This window comes from Narcine bancroftii, chromosome 3 (genome assembly GCF_036971445.1).
Source record: "Narcine bancroftii isolate sNarBan1 chromosome 3, sNarBan1.hap1, whole genome shotgun sequence".
NCBI lineage: Eukaryota > Metazoa > Chordata > Chondrichthyes > Torpediniformes > Narcinidae > Narcine > Narcine bancroftii.
The window spans coordinates 17,496,628-17,518,752 of record NC_091471.1 but is presented as its reverse complement, the minus strand read 5'-3'; the positions used below and the strand labels follow the sequence as shown (position 1 = coordinate 17,518,752).

At 42.7% G+C, this 22,125-nt stretch overlaps 1 protein-coding gene across 2 annotated transcripts; it reads right to left on the bottom strand.

The window, feature by feature from the left end:
* Positions 1–792: 792 nt before the first annotated feature.
* On the bottom strand, positions 793–20,881 carry LOC138756987 (N-acetyllactosaminide beta-1,3-N-acetylglucosaminyltransferase 4-like). Of its 2 annotated transcripts, XM_069923533.1 has the most exons (4): positions 20,773–20,881; positions 5,570–5,603; positions 2,976–3,068; positions 793–2,675 (listed from the first exon to the last, which is right to left on the bottom strand). In XM_069923533.1, the coding sequence occupies exons 1-4, from the start codon at positions 20,794–20,796 to the stop codon at positions 1,549–1,551; spliced, it is 1,278 nt and encodes a 425-aa protein (XP_069779634.1). In that variant the 5' UTR covers positions 20,797–20,881; the 3' UTR covers positions 793–1,548. The 2 variants fall into 2 exon arrangements, with proteins under 2 accessions (XP_069779634.1, XP_069779635.1); XM_069923534.1 differs by lacking the exon at positions 2,976–3,068.
* Between the last annotated feature and the right edge of the window lie 1,244 nt (positions 20,882–22,125).

Sequence of the window (22,125 nt, the reverse complement as noted above, 5' to 3'; positions counted from 1 at the left end):
ACTCTTCTTCTTCTTATCAGTGGGAGTACTTTTCGCCTTACACACTTTAGCAAACTGGCCAAGTTTCCCACAATAGCTGCAGGTAGCAAATCGAGCCGGGCACTTCTGTCTGGGGTGCCAGCTCTTATCACAGAAGTAACATTTTTCAGGAGTTCACCCTTTTCTTTTCTTTGGGGTTCCAGCACTCCTGGATGTTTCCTTTTCGGTTTCTAGCATTTCACTGGACCGCATGGCACTTCTCTGTATTTTGGCTAGAGTGACTGCACGGTTGTACGTTAAGGGCTCCATGTCCAGCAGCCTCTGACGGATGTAACTGGAGTCAATCCCTTTGACAAAAGCATCCAGCTTCAAGGTATTGCGGTGTTGTTGCACATTGACTGCCCTGACCTCACATTCTTTTGCCAGCGAGTCGAGGGCCAGTGCATAGGCAGCATCACTTTCCCCAGGTTTCTGGCATCCAGTCAGCAACTGGTGTCGAGCAAGCACCACATTCCGTGGCGCTGCATAGTAAGTAGTCAGACGTTCCCGGGCTATAGCCAGAGTGGTAGCTCCTTGCATTACGGCGAAAGTGACCTCACCCAGCAGAGAGTTCAGGTGGCCCCCACTGTATCATTTTATCAACCACCTTGTTTCGAGCCGTGTAGTAATCGAAACAAGCAATCCAGTGGTTGAAAATTTCCCTGGCCCTCAGGGCAGACTGGTCGATTATCACCCGCTCTGGCTTGAGGGCTGCATCCATTTCTGCTAATAAAATTGAAGTGCCAGTTGATGAAGTAGACAAAGACGATGTGGTCAAACAATAATCATGGCTTTTATTAGCAGAAACTCATGGTACAATAATGAAAGACAATAGGTGCATATACAGTTATATCCAAGGGGAGTGTCCTTAACAGTAGAGATAATACACAACCAATGTTAGTGCAGCAAGGCTTCGCAGACATTCACCACAGCAAATAACTTGAGTAAAATCTGGAAATCGCACTTTAATCACATGCGAATTTTTTGATTACAAATGCAAAACTGTGGAGCACGGGGAAAAATTTTTAAAAAACTGTCTTTGTCCCAAATATTATGGAGGGCACTGTATATGTGTCCAAATGCCTTTTGAACATTATACTTGTACAACAGCTTTGGAAATCAAAAAGACATGGCAAGGAATCAGTAGTGCTAGGAGGAAAATTTGCAAATTGAGGAATACCGATTTTTGCAGCAAGAGTTGAGCAATAGATGTTGGTCAAGACAACTGCTCATTTAGAAATACAATTTTTATAATCTTAAGTTGACAAACCAAGCAGACCTTTCTCACCACTTCCTCCCAAAGAGTCAGGCGACTGATCAAACTCTGAGCTTCCCACCGCTGCATCTGCACCAAATATTAATCCCAACTAGGCAGGGAGGCAGGATGCACTGAGGACGTCAGCTGACGAGCGAACCACCGTAAGGAACAAAGCGTACATTTCTGAGTTTTTACACGTCTGGTTCCTTTTGAGACCAGAAGGTACAGAATGCTTGTAAATGTACGATCCAATTGCTCTCCAGTATTTTACATTAAACTTTCAGGGAAGAGCTACACGGATTGGTTACTTTTCTAAGCAAGCTCCAAATCAGAAATAGCTCATTGGGTGTCACTTTGTGAATGACCATCAACATTCTGTAAACACACGGGTCATAGGGAATCTTTCCAAACGTCCGGAAGCCTTGGTGAGAGATCACTTCAATTTTGGCCCTCTGAGCACAAATTCCCACAAAAGCATCATCGATGGGGAAGAGCTCTTCAAATTTGGAGGCGTTATACAATTTCCAGATTGATTTTCCAGACAACAAATAACCACCCCCACCGGCATAAGGAGGGTAAGGTTTCTTCTCGTAGAGAAATAAAGGAATGTAGTATTTACTGGATTTAACCCGAACTGGAAACCAGCCCCTGAAGACATCTCCGACGTAAAGGTCTTGGGAAGCATTGAACTTCTTCAGATATTGCACAATGTTCTCCACATTAACGAATATGTCATCATCACCCTTCAGGATGAATTTCACACCCTGGCATTCCTCAGTGAACCACTTCCAGAAGAGGGTCTCTTTCAGTGTGACGTTGAAAAAAGACTCGCGGAAGCCCCATTGGATTATGTCTCCATGCTCCTTGATCTCGTGATCCACCAGTGCCTGCAGAGACTGTGAATGGATCCGGGTCTCTGACTGCCCCAGAAGGAAGACACGGCGCACCGCCAACCCATCCACTGATATCTCTTGTCCCCACGTGCAACGGATTGCGGCTCGGCGATCCGCATGCTCTGCCAGCGTCTTAATGACTAGCAACAAGTAAATGTCGTTCTCCATGCACACGTTGGCCTGGAGGATTATCGGGAAGTATCTGCAGTGTCGGTATGCCATGAAATCCTTGTAGATCTGTGTGAGATCAGCAGTCAATCTATTGAATTCCCATTTCGGATGGCAAGGGGCTGAGTTCGGCTCCACTCTGAATGGGAGTATGTTTGTGTCAATGGAAGACTTTTGCTGTGTCATTGGTTTGGAGTTCCACACAATGTTTCTGAAGTAAGATACAAGATGGGCTTTCTTCTCATTGGCTGGGTTAAAGAACATTAAACCCACGATCAATACAATTACAAAGATCAACAACACTTCCATTGTTTGGATTATCATGGAGTTGGACACAGCTGCAAGAGGAGGAAAAGAGAAAATTACACCATGAAAGTTTACAAGAAAGATGACATTCCTGAACATTAAACAGTGGAAAGATTGTTACTATCTATCATAACTTTTTGATAGCTGGGAACCATAAAAATTGGGCAGATAAAAGAGAATGGGACCAGGGAAAAAAGGGGACAAAGGAGACTGGTGGAATTGCGCTGAGAGCTGGCACGGAACGGAGGTCCGAATCAAATCCTTCTACGACAGAAGGAAATGTAGGAAATATTAAATATGGATGATTTTGGTTGCCAAAATGATGCAGCTACCTGTCATCTGAAGTGACCTAGGTTCAATTGACACCTCCTGTGGTCCTATGTGGAGATTACATGCAAACTTCACGCCCAAGGCCAGGATTGAACCTGTGAATTTAAGAAACAGGAGCAGGAGTAGACCATCTTGTCTGTCAAGATCATGGCTGATCTAATGATAGGCTCATCTCCTCCTATCTCCCCATATCCCTTAATTTCCCTATATGTAAAAATCTATCCAACCTTGTCTTAAATATATATTTACCCTGATAGCCTCCACTGCAGATTCACCACCCTCCGGGAAAAGCAGTTCCACCTCATCTCCACCCTAAATCTACTACCCTGAATCTTGCCACCAGTTCTGGTTTCCCCACTAATGGAAGCAACTTACCTACCTTTATCTTTCATGATTTTACACGTTTCTATAAGATTTCCTCTCACTCTTCTGAATTCCAGTAAGTACAGTCCTTGTCGACTCAATCTCTTTGCATTGGCTAACCCCCTCATCTCCGGTGAACCTTCTCTGCAGCACCTCCAAGCCCCATCCATCCTTCCTCAAATCAGGAGACCAGAACTGCACGCAGTACTCCAGAGGCGGCCTCATCAGTACCTTGTACAGTGGCAGCATAACCTCCCTGCACCTAAATTCAATCCCTCCAGCAATGACGGCCATTTGCCTTCTCGATAGCCGGCTGCACCAGCAAACCAATCTTTTGCGATTCATGCACGAGCACTCCTAAGTCCCTCGGGAACTGTGAAGCAGCACCACTCTCTGCTGACGATACCAGTCTGCTCATCTACTTTCTTCCACAATCCCCAATTCACAACATCTATCACTGTTGCCAAGAAACTCAGTGGCTGAGCCTGCATCATGGTTGAATGTGATTTTTCCAGAGACTCTGGTTCTCTCCCATATTCCAAAGGCGCACTTCTAAATTAATTTGTGAATATAAGTTGTAGCAAATGCCCAAATAAATCAAAGGGACTTGACAGAATATGGAACACTACAGTACAGGCCCTTCGGCCCTCAATGTTGTTCTGACCTATGTATATATTTCTCTCAAAAAAGAATTTAAAACACCTCTTACCTTGTAACCCTCTATTGTTCCTTCATCCATCTGCTGGTCTCAGTTTCTTAAATGTCCCTATTGTTTCACCTTCCACCACTACCCCTGGCAAGGCATTCCGGACATGCAAAACTCTCTGAGTTAAAATATCTACCCTGATGTCTCCCCTAAACTTCCCTCCCTTCACTTTGTATGGATATCCTCAGGTGTTTGCTATTCCTGCCTTGGGAAAAAGGCAGCTGTCCACCCTATCTATGTCCCTCAGATTCTTATAGTTCATTAAGGCACCTCTCATCCTTCGTTCCAAAGAAAAATGTCATAACTCTGCTAATCTTGCCTCGTACGATTTATTTTCCAATCAAGGCATCATCCTGGGAAAATTGCCTCTGCACTCTCTCCATAGCTTCCACATCCTTCCTGTAATGAGGTTACCAGAACTGAACACAATATTCCAAGTGTAGTCTCACTTGAGTTTTGGTGAGTTTTAACAGACCTATTGACTCCTGAACTCAATCCCCCTGACTTATGAAACCCAGAATCCACGGGTCTTTTTAACTATCTTATCAACCTACGAGGCATCCTTGCGAGATGTATAGACTTGGGCCACAAGGTTCCTATGTTCCTTCACACTGTTAAACTTCCAGCCATTAATCCTGATAGACATGGAAGGAATAAATTACAGACCTATGGGTCAATAAGATGGCAGGGAATGGAACTGATGGCATTTCTCAGCTGGCAGGTCGCGTGATAAGTAAATGACAGCAAGGAGAAAGATCATCCATAATTTTATTGTAGAGCAGGCACAAGGGGCTGTTTAAGATCACAAAACCATAAAAAACACCTACCTCCCCTGCTCCCTTTTAGCAGTTCCTCCTCTCGCTCACCATCCCTCTCTCGCAGTCCCCGACGTCGTCCATGCCCCCAAATCCTTCCACAAAATTTTGTCTCCTGATTCCATCCATGAAATAGCCAAGCGGCAGGGCCTTCAACATGGATGGAAGCCCATAGATTCCATGCCAACTCCCAAAGAAATCCTTTCAATCCTGATCCCCTTCTTACTTCCCTGCAACCGATTTTCTACCACTCTCCTGAGTGTTGGCATCACCAGAGGGGTGCAGGGGTATGGACCCCACTAGGTGACACCATCGGAGGGGGTGAAACCAAAATGACTGTCTATAAAATTTTTGTGCAGTGCTTTCAGCAGAAATGTTACTTAGTTACTGGTGCTGTATATAAGTATGGTTTATATGTATGGCTGGCCTGCACTCCCTCTGTGATTCCACTCCCTGGAATCCCCTAATAAAGGTGGTCACGTCAAGTCCTTCCCTCAGTATGAGTCCTGGGATTGGGCCAGAACAGGAGCATGGTCCAAGTCTTATGGTATTAAAAGCCTGTTGTCTGGCAACTCCAGTCATTTGGTATTATTGATAGTGTGTCACCCCCTTCCCGGTGACCACACAAAAAAACGTTAAAATATTTGTTACGCAAGGTGCAAAGAAAATAACTCAGGCTGTCTATATTTCTTTAAGGCAGGAAAGGACTTACCACATTTGTTCCTGTAGACCATGATGCCAAATGCCTAGGAAAAAAAAAATAAACTAATAGTTAGAATTTATATTAGATTATTTTGGAGAAACACGCTGGTCTGCAAGTGTCAACATAATGGGTGTGGGGGGGGTGTTACACTGTGTGATAGTACAGAATCTGTCACTTGCTATTGGCTATGGCTGTAAAGATACTCCACCCTACTGGTATAACAGATGAAGTTGCTTTCCCACTGGCCAGTTTAGAGGTGGTTCTAGTCTGTTAATAAAAGCCCTGTATGGTTTAATACTTGACTGGGCCATGTCTATGGCATATCAATTTTATTAACGGACTAGCAATCATGGATACTTCCCTGAAACCTGGAAGACTCGAGATAGATCAAGATGTCACCCGAGCTGGAGAAAATCTTTCACCACTGGCTCCAGAGTTTTGAAGCATATTTGCGAGTAAAAAATGTTGTACTAGACGTGGGAAAAATGGACCATCTTGTGGCTCTCCTCGGAGAAGTACCCTACTCCATGGTTAGAGAGACAGCTTTCTACTAAAATGCAGTGAATCTCCTCAGGAACTATTATAATATGCCACAAAAAACTTTGTTCGCAAGACATCACCTTCACACTTGAAAGCAACAAGCTGGAGAGAGTGAAGATGCTTTCGCGTTCGCACAGAGCCTGTGCTTGTGCTGCTGTCATGGCCGAAGCCCACCGAGAATCCTTGATGCTGGCTACATTCATAAATGGATTGGAATCGGGGTACATCAGGCAACATTCACTGGAGACCCCCAGCTTGACCTTTAATGCAGCTTTACAACAAGCGAAGGTCCTAAAGTCTGCTCTACAAGGTCCTAAAGCCCTTTAGAAAGCCAGAGGTGCTGAAGCAGCACCCCCAAGACCCACCCGTGGTGACGATCCACTGCTGAGCGCCACTAAACCGCAGTGTAAAAGCAGCTATAGAAGATGCTACTTCTGTGGTTTGGTGCTACATGTTCGCTCTCAGTACCCTACGTGGCAAGCCAATTTTTCCAACTGTGGGAAGCGAGGCCAGAGCCTGCCGTGCGCAAGAGTCCTCGCCTAGCTCAGAAGAGTAAGAAGAAGAAGAAGCACTCAAGGGGTGCTCCCACAACACTGCTCTGTTGACCTGGAGAGCCAATGGTTCATCTTGCTCTTCTCCCTCTTCTCCTTCTACTTCTTCTGAAATCATAAGTGGAACAGCCACCGACGAGGTGAACTCTGACAGATCGCCACCACGGGGAGACCCTATTCTAGTGTCCGTGACAATTAATCAAGATGGACCCCACGACCTAAAGCCTTCCACGATGGAGGTGGAGGTAAATGGGAGCCTATTGACTGTTTGTTTGATTCGGGTCGTACTGACAGCTATATACACCGCTAACGCATTGAATCCTACCTTATATCCATCTAAGCACAGAATTTCTATGGCATGTTCTGAAGTAAAACAAGACATTACAAGTTGCTGTAAAGTAACCCTGAAGGTACAGGGAAATGAGTATACAGATTTCAAGTTGCACGTACTTTCCGGCCTGTGCGCTCCAATGCTTTTAGGTTTAGATTTCCAGTACTCCTAGAAGCTGTTTGCAGGTTATCGATTCAAAAGATTAAACCTCCACATCTTTTTACCAATCTAACCCTCGATTATAAGTCTATACTACAAATAGGTGCTATAGCAACAAGGAAAGACTTTTTATTAAAACCGAAGTTAGAGGTTTATTGAATGAAAAAAATTATCGGACCTCGTACAAGTCCTTGGTGCGCACAAGTTGTAGTTGTCAAAAATGGCACAAAACCTAGAATGGTCTTGGACTACAGCCAAACTATAAACAGGTTTATGCTTTCCCTTACCTTGTATCTTAGATATGGTAAACCAGATTGCACAGTACAAAATGTATTCCACAATTGATCTGAAATCGGCATGTCATCGGGTGCCTATTCGCAGTTTACCGCTTTTGAGGCAGATGGCAAACTTTTCCAGTTTAAAAGAATCCCTTTTGGAGTTACCAACGGTGCATCCGTTTTCCAAAGGGAAATGGATAAACTAGTAGATGCTCATAACTTGCAAGCCATCTACCCTTATCTGGACAAAGTTACTATATGTGGCAAAGACTTAAATGATCACAATTGGAACTGACAAAAATTTTTCCAGGTGGCCAAGCATCTGCACTTAACCCTCAACAATAACAAGTGTGCTTACCACACTAAATACCAGGCCATACTAGGCCTCGTAGTCAGTACTGACCCAGAGAGGATGAGACCACTCATGACTGATCAAAAATCTGTCACCTACATGTTCAACACTAAATTGAGGAGCAAGATCAAAAATTATAAGATCATGCTTTGGCGAATTGATCTTTTTACTTATGATAACGACATACTCTTATCGCCCAGGAAAATTCAATGACCCTCCAGACACATTTTCTCGCATGATCTGTGCAAGTCTGCAACTAGACCATTTAAAATATCTTTAAGATGAATTATGACACCCAGGGGTCACTAGACTTTATCATTATGTGAAATCCCTCAATTTGCCGTATTCACTAGAAGACGTCAAGAAACTAACTAATGAATGTCCTGTCTGTGCGGAGTGTAAACCATGCTATTATAAACCATTTAGACCATTTGAATGCCTCAGCGTAGATTTCAAAGGACCATTACCCTCAAATAATAAGAATACCTATTTCCTTAACATCATTGAATTCTCTCATTTCCCCTTCGCTATACCATGTTCGGCTGTTTCTGCTAGTTCTGTTATTAGATGTCCATGGGAGATAAAGGTACATTGCCAACATTTCCAGCCAGAGTCCTTCCTCAAGGAATAGACAGGGACTCCTCTTATCCTCACCTACCACCCCACCAGCTTCTGTATCCAATATATGCACCTTTGCCTGTTTTGCCAGCTACTGCTAGACACGTATTCCCCTCTCCCCCCTTTCTGCCTTCTGCAGGAACCACTCCCTCCGTGACTCCCTGGTCCACTCTTCCCTCCTCACCAATCATCCCCTTGGTGCCTATCCCTGTGACCGCAGCAGATGCTCCACTTGCACCCACACCTGTTTCCTCACAACCATTTGGAGCCCCAAATTGACCTTCCAAGTGAGGCAATATTTCATTTGTGAATTTGCAGGGATCATCTACTGCAACCAATGCTCCCGTGGTGGTTTCCTGTGCATCAGAGAAACTAGGTGCACATTGGGAGATCACTTTGATGAGCACCTCAGCTTGGTCCATCATAATAGTGTGGATCTCCCACTGGTCACCCATTTCAATTCCCCATCTCATTCCCTTGCTGACATATCTGTCCATGGTCTCATGCACTGCCAGGCTGAGACACCCGCAAATTAGAGGAACAACACCTCATTTCCTGACTGGGCATTAAGATCAACCAAATGGTATTGTTACGAGCCAAGAGGACCCCAAAACCCAGTAGCAATAGTTATTCACCAAGACAAACGGTTACTTAAACAAACGTTGCTTTTAATTATCTTTAAACATGAAAACGGGATCAAATTTTAACTTATCACTTTAGATTTACTTAACCTAACTTAACCCCTTTCTAATTCTAAGTGCAAATGTATGTAATGTGTCTGTAAGTTCATAAAAGTTCTTTGGTTCACAGTCCAATCTCACTTGTCATTCCTCCAAGTTCTCTGGTTGCAGGCAATTCTTAAACAGTGCACAGAATATAACATTTATGAAGTTCACCAGGCTTTGGTGTTTGAAAGGTAAATGGTTACATCTCAGGAAGGTTTTTGTCAGTTTTCAGAGAGAGATTTGCTGTACATTAACTTCCATCAGCCACTTCAGTGTCTTGCCAAAGAAACTTACCCCGTCAGGGTTCTACAAATAATAACTTCTTTCTTTCAAGTAACCACAAAGTTCCTTTTTGTTTCCCTTATTTCAAGTGAAACATTAGACAGCCACTTGCAAGAACCACAAGGGCTTTCACTAGGCCGTCTTCCAAGCTTGTGGGGCTTTCCACAAGCTTGCCAGCTTGTCCTGTTCCAGTCGCAGCTACTGTTATTGGCTATAACACTGGTGCAGTGATCTCTGTCTCTGTCTCTGTCTCTCTCTCTCTCTCTCTCTTTCTCTCTCTCTCTCTGTCTTTCTCTCTAAGAGAAAGCCTGTTTGACTCTCTCTGCTTGCAAAACAACATGACCCTCTTAGAACAACAAGTTCTATTCCATATAATTTGCAGCTCCAACAAGATCTTTCATCTGTTGCCTTTTGTAAAGAACAATCCATTAGTGAAGTCTCTTGAGCACTCTTTAAAGCTCTTGCAAAGATGTGGAGCTGATTTGTCTAGCATGGGGCAGAGCTCCAGTATTTTAAATAAGATCTGTTTTAAAGTGTTTGTATGTAACCTACTCCAAAAAACCTTTCCCAATTTATCTCCCAAAAACGTATCTATATACTCTGTCACACTTTGGCTTTCCCCTCTCCTTGCCTTCCCCTCCCCTCATCTTCCCCTCTGTGATGGAATATTTGGAGATGTATTTGGGAGATAAATTGGTAAAATTAGAGAAGGTTACTTACATACACTTTAAAACAGATCTTATTTGAAATACTGAAAAATTCATATTCTGTGAATTTACAGAAACTATAGAGAATGCTATGCACATTTCATAAGTTGGTGATAATTGAAATGATGCCATGAAATGAATAGGCTATTGTCTTGGAAGAGTCAGGTTGTCTGTGTTGGAGTTTTTTGCATTCTTTTGACCTCTCTGCAAAGTGCTCACTCAGAGGTCATTGTTTGTTTATCTAAAACAACAGATTGACTAGAAGACTAACTCCTATTGTTTGCTGGAGAAGGAGGGGGTTTTGCAATTGAGAAAGAGAAGGACATTTGACTGCCAGTTTGAATCTCAGATGGAGAGAGAGGGAGAGACTGAATAGTGTCAGCCAGGAGAAGCTTGTTGGAACAGAAACAGAAGCTCCAGAGTGGTGGATGGCTGGAACTCCTATCTGTTTGATGTTTCTCTTGGAATAAGTGGAACAGAAAGGAACTCTGTGTTAGCCTGAAGGAAAGAGGTTATCATCTGGAGAACCCCGATGGGGCAAGTTTCATTCAGCAAGACATTGAGGTGACTAATGGTGATACCTCAGTTGTGGAAAACCTGTAACAACTCATCTCTCTCTGCAAATCTATAAGAACCTTCCTGAGTGATGAACATTTACCTTTCGAGCAACAAAGCCTGGTGAACTTTATACATGTTAAATTCTGTGCACAGTATAAGAATTGCCTGCAACCAGTGAACTTGGAGTAATGAGAAGTGAAATTGAATTGTGAACCAAAGAACTTTTCTTAAATTTACAAACACATTACATACATGTGTGCTTAGAATTAGAAGGGGGTTAAGTTTGGTTAGTTAAGTTAATAGAAATAAGTTAAAGTTTGATTCTGTTTTCATGTTTAAAGATAATTAAAACACCTTTTGTTTAAGTAACCATTTGTCGTGGTGAATATCTATTGCTGCTGAGTATATCCCCTTGTTCCCCCATTCCCTTGCTTCCCACTCCCCTTGCCTTCCTCTCCACTTACTTCCCCCTTCTGTTTCCTTTCCTTCCCCTCCCATTACCTTCTCCTCTCCTTCCCCTACTTCATTCCCTCTTCTTTCCCTGCTCTCCCCTTCTGCTTCCCTTCCCCGCGCCACCATCCATCAGTGTGTTTCACTTGAAAACAGGACACAACCGCCATAGCAGTGATTTCAAAATATCCGCCATCTTCTTATTGAAGAGTTTTTTTCCCCCCAACTTCAGTCCTAATGAGCTGATTCTTATTCTCAAACTGTGATGCATTGCCCTTGACTTGTTGGCTACAGAAAACAACTTGTCTGCATCTAGCATGACAAGCTATCAAAGAACTCCAGAGCAAAAACTAGATCTGTTGGAGGAGACATTCTGAAGGGTCCTGACCCAAAAGTTTGACCATTCTTTATCTTCCATTGATGCTGCTTGACCCACCATTCCCTGATCACATTGCTTTGCTCCAAATTCCATCATCTACAATCTCTCATATGTCTTCATGAATTCCAGGATTTAGATCCGACAATAATGAAGGAGCGATTCCAAATCCAGATGGTGCACGACTTATCGGGGAATAGCTCAGAAGATCACAAGATACAAGAGCAGAAGTAGGCCCATCGGCCCCTCGAGTCTGCTCCACCATTCTAATCATGAGCTAATCCCTCCTCCCTTTCAGCCCCCCTGCCCAGCCTTCTCTCCCATAACCATTGATGCCCTGGTCAATCAAATACTTGCCTTAAATAAACCCAATGGCCTAATTTCCACAGCTGCCCATGGCAACAAATTTCATAGACTGAAGGCCCCATGTAGAGAAATTTTTCCACATCTCTTTTTTTAAATTTTCAGCCTTTTATCCTGACGTTGTGCCCTCTTATCCTGCACTCCCATGCCATAGGAAACATCCTTGCCACATCTTCTCTGTTTTGGCCTTTCAGTATTCAAAATGCTTTGATCAGGTCCCCCCCCCCCATCCTTGAGTTGACAACATTCCTCAAATGCCACCCCTTTAATTCCAGGTGATGGAAATCCTTGCAGGATGATAGATGCGTGGCCCGCTTGTCCTGACCTATCTGTAAACAATCTTTCCCTTTTTTTGGAATTACAGTTATTAATTCTGTTTTAAAAGATTCAGGTAGATCATAAACCTCTTTCATTTGACCTAATACCTCCATCAATACAGGCATTAATAGCTCCATAAATTCTTTCTAAAATTCTGGTGGGAATCCTTCTTCACCTGGCAACTTATTATTCTGTAGAGACATTAGAGTCTCATGAATTTCTTTTTCTGAAAAATTCTCAGACAGTCTTATGTTTTCATCCTCTTTTAACACCGGTAATTTAATTTGTCTCAAATAATCTCTTATTATATTATCATCTCTCTTAGACTCTGAGCGATACAGTTTAGCATAAAAATCTTTAAAATTATCATTTATTTCCTGCATTTTATGTTATTTGTCCTGATAATCTCTTTGTAGCAATTATTGTTTTTGAAATCTGCTCTGTTTTTAATTGCCATACTAAAACTTTATGGGCCCTTTCACCCAACTCGTAATATTTTTATCATGTTCTCATTATATATCTCTCTCTCCACTTAGCACAGTTTAGTATTTTTGTCTTTTAAACTGTTTATTCTTAATGAAGTGTATTGTAAGAGTGGATCTCAAGCAAACTGAAAACTCGATAATCCGGCATCTACCAATAATAGTAGGTGTCAGGGTTAATGAATGACATATGGGCACTGGCAGATTGTCATAGGCCTTGCTTGGTCATCGAGCAGTTATTTTTAGAACATATGCCAGAAGACATCCATCTTATGTTGGCTGACGAGGACTTTGATAACCTTCAAACAGTGGCTGCCTGTGCAGACATTCTGTGGGGCGCGAAACAGCAAGGCACAAGGCTCACAGAAATCAGTGCTGTATTATACCCAAAGGCCCCGGCTCCACAAGAACTGACGACGAGGGCGCATGTTCCCCTGGCAAGCATGTGTCCATGGCAATGGCTACGCAGGCTGGCCACTGTAACAGCCTACTCAACATCTGGGATGACCTCTCCTTACGCAAATATCTAATCAACATGGGTGCAGAGGTTAGTGTCCTTCCTCCTTCAGGCTTTGACACCCATACTAGGAGCATGGGTCCAGCCTCCACTGCAGTGAATAACAGTTTGATTCGTACATTCGCATGGACTATACCCCTGAAATATGGCGACAATAAGTTCACATGGAAGTTCATTCTTGCTGATGTGTCCTGGCTGTTGCTAGATGCTGACTTCCTTAGAGCCCACTCACTGATGGTGGACTTAAACAAGTGCCGGTTGGCGAACACCACAACATTCCAGACTTTCCTTCTTGGAAAATCCAAACTACCCACCCCGCACCTAGACACCATGGAGTACTCGAAGAATGAATTCGCCAAACTTCTTGTGGAGTTTCCAGACATTATCACTCCCCAGTTCTCCAATGCCATTCTCAAACATGACGTAACATACCACATTCTCACCCAAAGACCTTCTCTACATGCCTGAGCCCAATGCCTGCCGTCTGACAAGTTGCAGCTTGCAAAACAAGAGTTCCACAAAATGGAGGAACTTGGACGAAGGTCTGATAGCCCATGCTTCCCCGCAACATCTGGTGCCAAAAGCCATGGGAGGCTGGAGACTTTGTGGGGATCACAGGCACCTCAATGTCACTACCACTGCAGACTGCTACCCTGTGCCCTATATACAGGACTTTACACCTAATATTCATGGGGTCAGGATATTTCTCAAATTCTCTTGGTCTGCGGGTACCACCAAATCACAGTAAAACCCAGAGGATGTGGTCATGACCACCAGCATTCACCACTCGGTCTCTTCAAATTTTTGAATGGTGCACAAACATTCCAGCAAGTGATGGATGCAGTGGAGCATGCATGGACTTCCTTTTCATATACTTAGATGTCATGCTCATCGCCAGCCACTCCCACAAAGAGCACCTGAAGCATCTGCGTTTACTCTGCCACAGTCTACAGGAGTTCAGGCTAACTGTGAACCCTGCCAAGTGCAAATTCGGACAGTCCTCTATCAAGTGCTTAGGACATCAGATCAGCAGCCAGGGTGTCGCTCCATTGCCTGGCAAGGTAGAAGCCATCCTCAAATTTCCAAGGGACTCCAAGACTTTGTGTAGATGGTCAATTTCTATCATTACTTTCAACCCTCTAGGAGATGACAATATTATTCCAGTAGACCAAAGATGCCCTAGAAAAAGCAATGTTGCTGGTCCATCCACAAATGGATGCATCCGACACAGCAGGAGGCGAGGTCTTGAAACAGTACTCCAATGGACAATGGAAGGCTATAGCATTTTTTAGTATGCACCTCTGCCCTCCGGAAACAAAATACAGAACATTTGATGGGAAACTGCTGGCGCTGTATCTAGCAGTCAGACACATCCACTATTTTTTGGAAGGCAGGGACTTCACGGTTTTTATCGACCCCAAACTACTAACATTTGCCTTCCCAAAGGCATCAGATCTCTGGTCAGCCCACCAGCAACACCAACTATCTTACGTATCTGAGTTTTTAATCAGGATGAAACCTATCTCTGATAAGAGTAAAGTGATGGCTGATTCCCTGTCCCGTTCCTCCATTCAAGCTGTATGTGCCCTCTCTCCAGGTGTAAACTACAATGGTTATTTCACAGTATAACTGTCAGGACCAAAACCACTTTCGCTTGCTTCAGCAAAGTGTTGTAACTGAGCAAATGTGGCAATTCCAAAGCCTGTTGGTTTAAAATATCTGTTGACTTCAAAATTTTCTAACATTTCAAGACTCTCAATCCAATTTATCCAATCTTGATGGATTCTGGTGTTGTTTCATCCCATCCAAATTTTCTTCTGCACAATTCTTGCAGAATTTTCTTGGCTATTAATAGTATCATTCCCAATGCTCTAAAAAGACTATATTGAGCTTACGATCGAAACAATACCTCTTCTTTTTAAAGGCCGTTCTTTCAAAATAATTTTGAATTTGAAAACATCAGATTGAACCCACCATTGCACTCCTACAATTATTTCGACAGGTAGAACATCACAATCCAATTCAAGATGTTTTATCTCCTTTATTCTTTCTGCCTCAGGAATAACAGCCAACGCATCTCGACTGTTGCTAATCTATTTTGGAAGGAAGAAAGCTCCTTTATTAAAGATCTACTTTGATAAAGTCTATTGCTTCTTTTTCAGAAGTAAGACAACCATCAACACATATTATTTCTGACGATGCTTGTAGCTGGAGAACTGAATTGCTCTTTATTATCTTCAACACATTTCTGAGAGCAAAATTTGCACAACTTGGTGATGAAGTTGCTCCACATAGATGAACTGTCATTCTGTTTTTACTTTGCATTCCAAGGTATCTTCAGATACCTTTTCTACATAAACCTTGGTTATCATGTCCAAAATGACGTTGGTATATCCCAGCCATGCTGCCCAATTTACACCCAATTAATATCCCTAGTACGTTTTCTTTTCTTTTTAAAATTAATTAAAAATAATTTTTTTTTAATTGGTTTAAAACTTTTTTAAATGTATATAAAAAGGTGGAATCAAGGTCAATTTTATCATTTAAGAAAAAGTTGGATAGGTGCATGGATGTGAGGGGATTGGAGGGTTATGGGCAGAGTGCAGGTAAGTGGGACTAGAGGAGATCAGTTAAATCGGTGCGGACTAGAGGAGCCGAGATAGCCTGTTTCCGTACTGTAATTGTTATATGGTTAAAGTGAGCCCAACAGTTTATAGCAATTAGACTTTGTATTTTTAATTGACATCTGATATTTTTTTCCAGACTTTGGTAGGACATAATATCCTGTAACTATTGAGCATGAGTGGATGGTGTGTTGTCTTTCCATTATAATAAAATTTTCCGTCTTGGTATCAAAGAGGAAAATATAATATTCGGTTTTGAGCAGATGTCAATAAAATATCCTTTTATTTTATCCAAATACAGCAAGTTTCTGCTTTGAAATTAAAAATCACTGATAAAGTTTGAAAAATATTTTTCCAAGAAACTTCTAAACTAGGGTAAACCAAAAACATGTGAGTCAATGAAGCCTCAAATATTTTACATCTCTCACATAATGGATCAACGTCAGAATGAATACATGATCATTTAACTTCAGATAAATGTGCACCACTTTGAATTGCAACAATATCGTTCCCAGAAGGAGGTCTCATTAATAAAATTAAGAATAGTATCCCATTCCTCATCAGAGAGTGACAAATTCAAATTAAGCTCCCAATTATTCCTGATTTTAACAAGCGAAGCTATTCTTAAGTCCAACAAATTATTATAGATCATTGAAATTGAGCCTTTATGAGAGATGGAGATCAAAAAAACAAATCCAGATTTTTTTGTCTCAGAAATTTGTGCAAAACCAGAGAGCTTGGAATGAACACAATGTCTGACTGGTAAGTACATAAAAAAGAATGGATGTTTGTTGAATTAAATTTTGACGCCAGTTGTTTAAAGGAGACAAAATTATGATGGATAAAGAGATCTTTAAAACATTTAACACCTAATCTATCCCATTTCTTAAAGCCTGTATCTAACAAAGAAGGTTGAAAAAGATGATTAGATATAATAGGGATGAAAAGGGAAAATCTCTGGACCCTAAAAAGCTTTCAAAATTATGCCAATAAACTCAATATCTGCCTCGTTATCGAATGAAACGTTGGTGTATTTTTAAAAAGAAAATGGTAGAAAAGGCCCTAAAATTGCCATCATAGATGAATTTTTTGAAAAGTTCAATTCTATTTCTACTCAGGAAGGGTGATCAATTAGTTTATCAAAATGTAACTGTGACTGAGTTTATAGATATGATTTTGAATGATAAATTTGGAAAGGTTTATTAGAGTATGTCACACATAAACAGTTTAAAACACATCTTATTTGAAATAATGGAGTTCTGCTAATGCTAGAAATATCGGCTCCACAGCTTTTGCAAGAGAGTTGGAGAGTGCCCAAGAGACTTCACTAATGGATTGTTGCTTACAAAAAGGCAACTGATGAAAGAGCTTGTCAGAGCCGCCTTTTGTCTGGAGGGAAGGTTATTGTACTAAGAGGGTCATGTGGTTTTGCAAGCAGAGAGAGTCAAACAGGCTTTCTCTCAGACTGAGTGAGAGAGAGAGAGAGAGAGAGAGAGATCACTTCTACAGTGTTACAGCCAGCAGACAGCAGCTGGGAGGGGAACAGGCCACCGTGCAAGTTTGTTGAAAGTCCCAATTTGGAAGACGGCCTGGTCAAAGCCCTTGTGGTTCATGCAAGAGGTGAAGACTGACTGTCTAATGTTTCACTTGGAATAAGTGACTTTTAAAAGACTTCATTTCAACAGGCACATGTATGCAAGAAAAATGGGGGGATTTATGGATGTGAAGGAGGAAAGGTTTCATTTTTTGAGTAGGTTTATATAGGTCAGCACAATGTTGTGGGCCAAAGGGACTGTACTGCATTGTTTTGTTCTCTATTCTATGAAACCCTTCATTAAGAAAAAAAAACCTTGGCCTGAAACATTGACCAGCCTTTTTCTCTCACCGACGCTGCTTGACCCAGACTGTGTTTTAAACTCGGACTAACTAACCTAATAACCAGCATTTATTTGGGAGGAGGGGGGAAACTTGATCATCCAGAGGAAATCAAAAAGCTTTTGCAATCCTCCCAAAATAAATCCTGCTTTTATACTCTAAACAGAGGCTTTCTCCCATCCCACCACGTGACGGTTAAGTTTAAAATACACCCCTCCTTATTGCCTGACAACAGTATAAACGAGCTTGCAAAGCAGCTCTGCCTCTCCAAACCCCAGTGGGTTCCCCTGATCTGTGATTGCTTCTCCGCTGAAACCCTGTTGAACCCTTGAAGACAAGCCACCACTGTCCCAGATCAAGACCCTGGTGCAGGTTACCAACCTTTCATGACAGAACATTCATAGCTGCTCATACAATCTCCTACAGAAAACTCCTGGAGTCATGGTCCTGGGCAACATCAATTATGTCATTAACCTCTGCATGATCCATGCCTTTTGTGTTATCTAAGGAGACATTCCCTTCAATCAGTGGCTGAATTTCTGCTTTCAATTAAGTTAGGGACAATTAGTGTCATGGTCAGTGCCACACAATTACAGTGCAAGCAACTCAGGTTCGAACCCAACACTATCTGCAAGGAGTTTGTTTGTTCTCCCCAGGTCCAAATGGATTTCCTCCAGGTGTCCCGTTTCCTCCCACCTTTCAAATTGCATGGGGGAGACGGTTATATTAATTAGGTGTATTTGGGAAGCATGGGCTTGGGGGCTGGAAGGGTGTATTACCATGCTGTACCTCTAAATTTTAAATTGCAGGATCCCTAGAGGAAGAGCTCAGGCCCAAAATGTCAATAATATATTTTTACCTCCTTTGGATATTGTGAGACCGGCTGAGTTTCTCCAGCATTTCTGTATTTTGACCTCCATCACAGAATCTGCGGACTTCCGCGTTTCACTCAAGACATGACTTGCTCCTGACAAAGCCATGCTGACTGCCTTTAATCTGACCATGACTTTCCAAACACGTATCAATCTTATCCCTCTGTATCCTCTTTTGTTACTGATATTTGAAACTTACTGATAACTGTTTCTTGGATCATACTTTCTTCTTGAACAAAGTTAGAATAGTATCAACTCTCCCAGCCCTGGGACCTCTCCTGTCCCCTGGTGAGGATGCAAAGGTCTTTGACAAGGCCTCAGCAATCTCTTCACCTTAAAGACCATAAGACACAGGAGCAGAAATAGGCTATTCAGCCCATTGAGCCTGCCCATCATTTAGCCCATCGAGCCTGCCCCGTCATTTAATCATGAGCTGATCCATTTTCCCACTCAGCCCGACAACCTGGCCTTCTGCCCATAGCCTTTGATGCCCTGGCTAATCAAGAGTCTATCAATCTCTGCCTTAAATACACCCAATAAAGTGGCTGCAACAACTGCCTATGCCAATAAATTCTACAGATTTATCACCCTCTGGCTGAAGAAATTCCTTTGCATCTATTATAAGTGGGTGCCCTTCAATCCTGAAGTTGTACCCTCTTGTCCTAAACTCTCCGACCAGCTACTTTGTCCATGCCTTTCAACATTTGAAATGTTTCAATGAGAACCCCCTCATTCTCCTAAATTCCAAAGAGTACAGGCTAAGTGTTGTCCAACGCTTCTCATATGATAACCCTTTCATTCCCTTCCTCTTTCGACCACAGGGATATGCCCATTGAGGTCCAGGAACTTATCCACCTGAATATTTCTCAAAAGGCACAACTTGGTCCTTGTTTTCAAAATATCCACACCACACTATCCATGCCCTTCTCCTTGGTAAACGTGGCCACAAACTACAGACTTCTTCTGACACGAAGCCTAAATTCCTCCTTTGCTCTTGCCCTGGTCACCATTTTGTTTTTAATGCAAGTATAAAATGCCTTCAGGTTCTCTTTAATCTTCCTCAACAAGATCTATTTTGGCCTTCCTTACATGAGGTCTATCTTGAATTATTTATATCCATCCAGCATCCTGTCTGATTGCAGGTTTTTTTAAGCCTCTCTCTTCTTTACTAGTGTCATGACCACAGTTGAGATCTCTTAGCTTTCCATCCTTGTCCTTCCTTTGTATTACATGCAACATAAGAACATAACAGCAAAGTTCAGGCAATAAGCAAACTCAAGCAACCAGAAAATGTACTTAACCGGCATCTACCAATCCCCATCTGTGTTGCATACCAGGTTTTTTACTGTACTTGGAATTAAGATGTGGCCATTACAGAGGCATGGCTGTGAAAGGGACAACATTGGCAGCTCAATGTTCCTGGATGTTAGGGGAGAGAAGGAGTTAAGAGTTGGAGGTGTAGCATAAGTCATCAGGGAGTGTGCCACAGCTGCACTCAGAAGATAAAATGATTGGTTGTGGTGAGAAATAAGAAAGATACAGTCTCTTTGACAGGGCTATGATGCAAGCCTCTCAATAAGAAATGGAGGAACAACTGATCAAGCCAGTCTATGAGAAGTTGCAAAAGCAACAGGGTTGTCATAGTGGAAGACTTTAAATTCCCAATACTGTAGAAGTCCAAACAAATCCAGGCCACCTGAGAATCCAGACATTCCAAAAACTCTCAAACTTTTTATATTTAACAAGCTTTCCTGTGCATGCATAGGCGCATGTGTAAGTGCGACAGATAAAACAGAGATAACAAGTGGCCATGAAAGTATGTCACTTAAAAAAGATTAATTTGCATAAAATAATTTCTGCTTTCATTTGTATACTCTATGTTTTACAATGTTCCTATTAAAACTTTATTTAAAGCATAACTTTTTTTTTATATGGTCACATAACAATTAACAATATGGAAACAGACCATCTCAGCCCCTATAGTCCGCACCGATTTAAGTGAACTCCACTAGTCCCACCTACCTGTGCCCTGTCCATCACCCTCCAATCCCCTCACATTCATGTACGCATGAATTACTTTTAAATTACAAAATGGACCCTGCTGCAATCACCTCTTCCGGAAGGTCATTCCACTCAGCCACCAATCACTGAGTGAAGAAGGTTCCCTCATGTTACTTCTAAACTTTTGCCCCCCCAACCCTTAACTTATGACCCCTCGTTCCAATCTCACCTACCGTCAAGGAGAAGAGTCTATTCATGGACTATGATGATCGTTTGATGTCTTAAAGAGTGGTGCTCTGGGGGTTTTCTAACTGATATCCGAGAACTTTCAATTCTTTACAATTTATTTCCTGGTAACCGTATTTAGTGGGAGGGACTTCATTACAATGGGTTTTGTTTCCTTCCTTTTCTATTTTCCTTTTTCTTTTGTTCTAATTTTGTTTACCCTAACCCTAACCCAGATCTCAGTATTAGAATATCAGGGGAAATTCTCATGAAGATTTTTCACTTTATGAGAATTATATAATACAATGTAGAATTGATTTGTGACTTCATATTCAGAATTGCATTATATAAAAGCTAGAAAATGAATTAATATCTGGAGGGTGGGGGGGCTCTGTGGCGGTACGCCATTAGGCAGGCGAACCGGCCCCACTTGTCAAGCACGCGGCAGGGCAGCCAGCCAAAATGGCGCCGTTGGGGGTTTCAAACCAGCCTCGGCACCGGGCTCAGAAGCCCACGCTTGGCGACCCACATGACGCCCCGGTGATGTCAGGGCCCCCCAGCGCAGTTCTCAGTCAGGTCCGGGCTGGGAGTATAAGACCAGCCAGGCAGCCTGCAATAAATTAGTTTTGCTTACTGAACTCAACCCGTCTGGTTGTGCGATCCTTCATTTAGCAGTGTAGCCGTCGCTACAGTTGGTGACCCCGACAGGTTCAAATGTCTTTGAATCCGACATGAATGACCCTTTGATCAATGCTATAGCCATCAAGCTTCCTAACTTCTGGGTTCAGGAGTCGGAGACCTGGTTCAATACGCAGAGGCTCAGTTTCACCTCTGCCAAATTTCATCAGATTTGACCATGTTTTACCATGTGGTTGCAGCCCTGGACCAGGTCACCGCCAAATGAGTGTTGCACCTCGTTCAGCACCCACCCACGGAAGATAAGTACGGGACCATCAAGCGGGTGCTCACTGGCTCCCTTGGCCTCTCCAGGCACCAGCGTGCCACTCAGATGCTACGCCTCAATGCCTTGGGGGACAAAATCCCAATTGAGTTGATGAACGAGATGCTCACACTCATGGGCGATCACACTAACTACCCACTCTTCAAGCTCATCTTCCTTGACCATCTGCCTGAAGACATCCGGCTGTCCCAGGAGAGCTTTGTCGACCCTAGGAAGATCACTCAAAAGGCTCAGAAGCTATGACTCGAACGATTCCCAGAGGGCTCAGCAGTCCAGCAGGTTACGAGTCATGGGCATGACCATGCCAAGCTGTGGTAGAACACCCGGCCCCTGTAGGGGTTTCAAAGAGCATAGCCAGAAGCAAGCCATCCACTTCAGGCCTTTGCTTCTTCCACCAGCA

Coding starts and splice junctions, on each gene's coding strand:
- LOC138756987 (XM_069923533.1), bottom strand. CDS start 20,796: ATGAATAGACTCTTCTCCTTGACG. Junction 5,604..20,772: donor ATAGACTCTTCTCCTTGACG/GTAGGTGAGATT, acceptor TTTTTTTCCTAG/GCATTTGGCATCATGGTCTA. Junction 2,676..2,975: donor TAGGTCACTTCAGATGACAG/GTAGCTGCATCA, acceptor CTCCTCTTGCAG/CTGTGTCCAACTCCATGATA.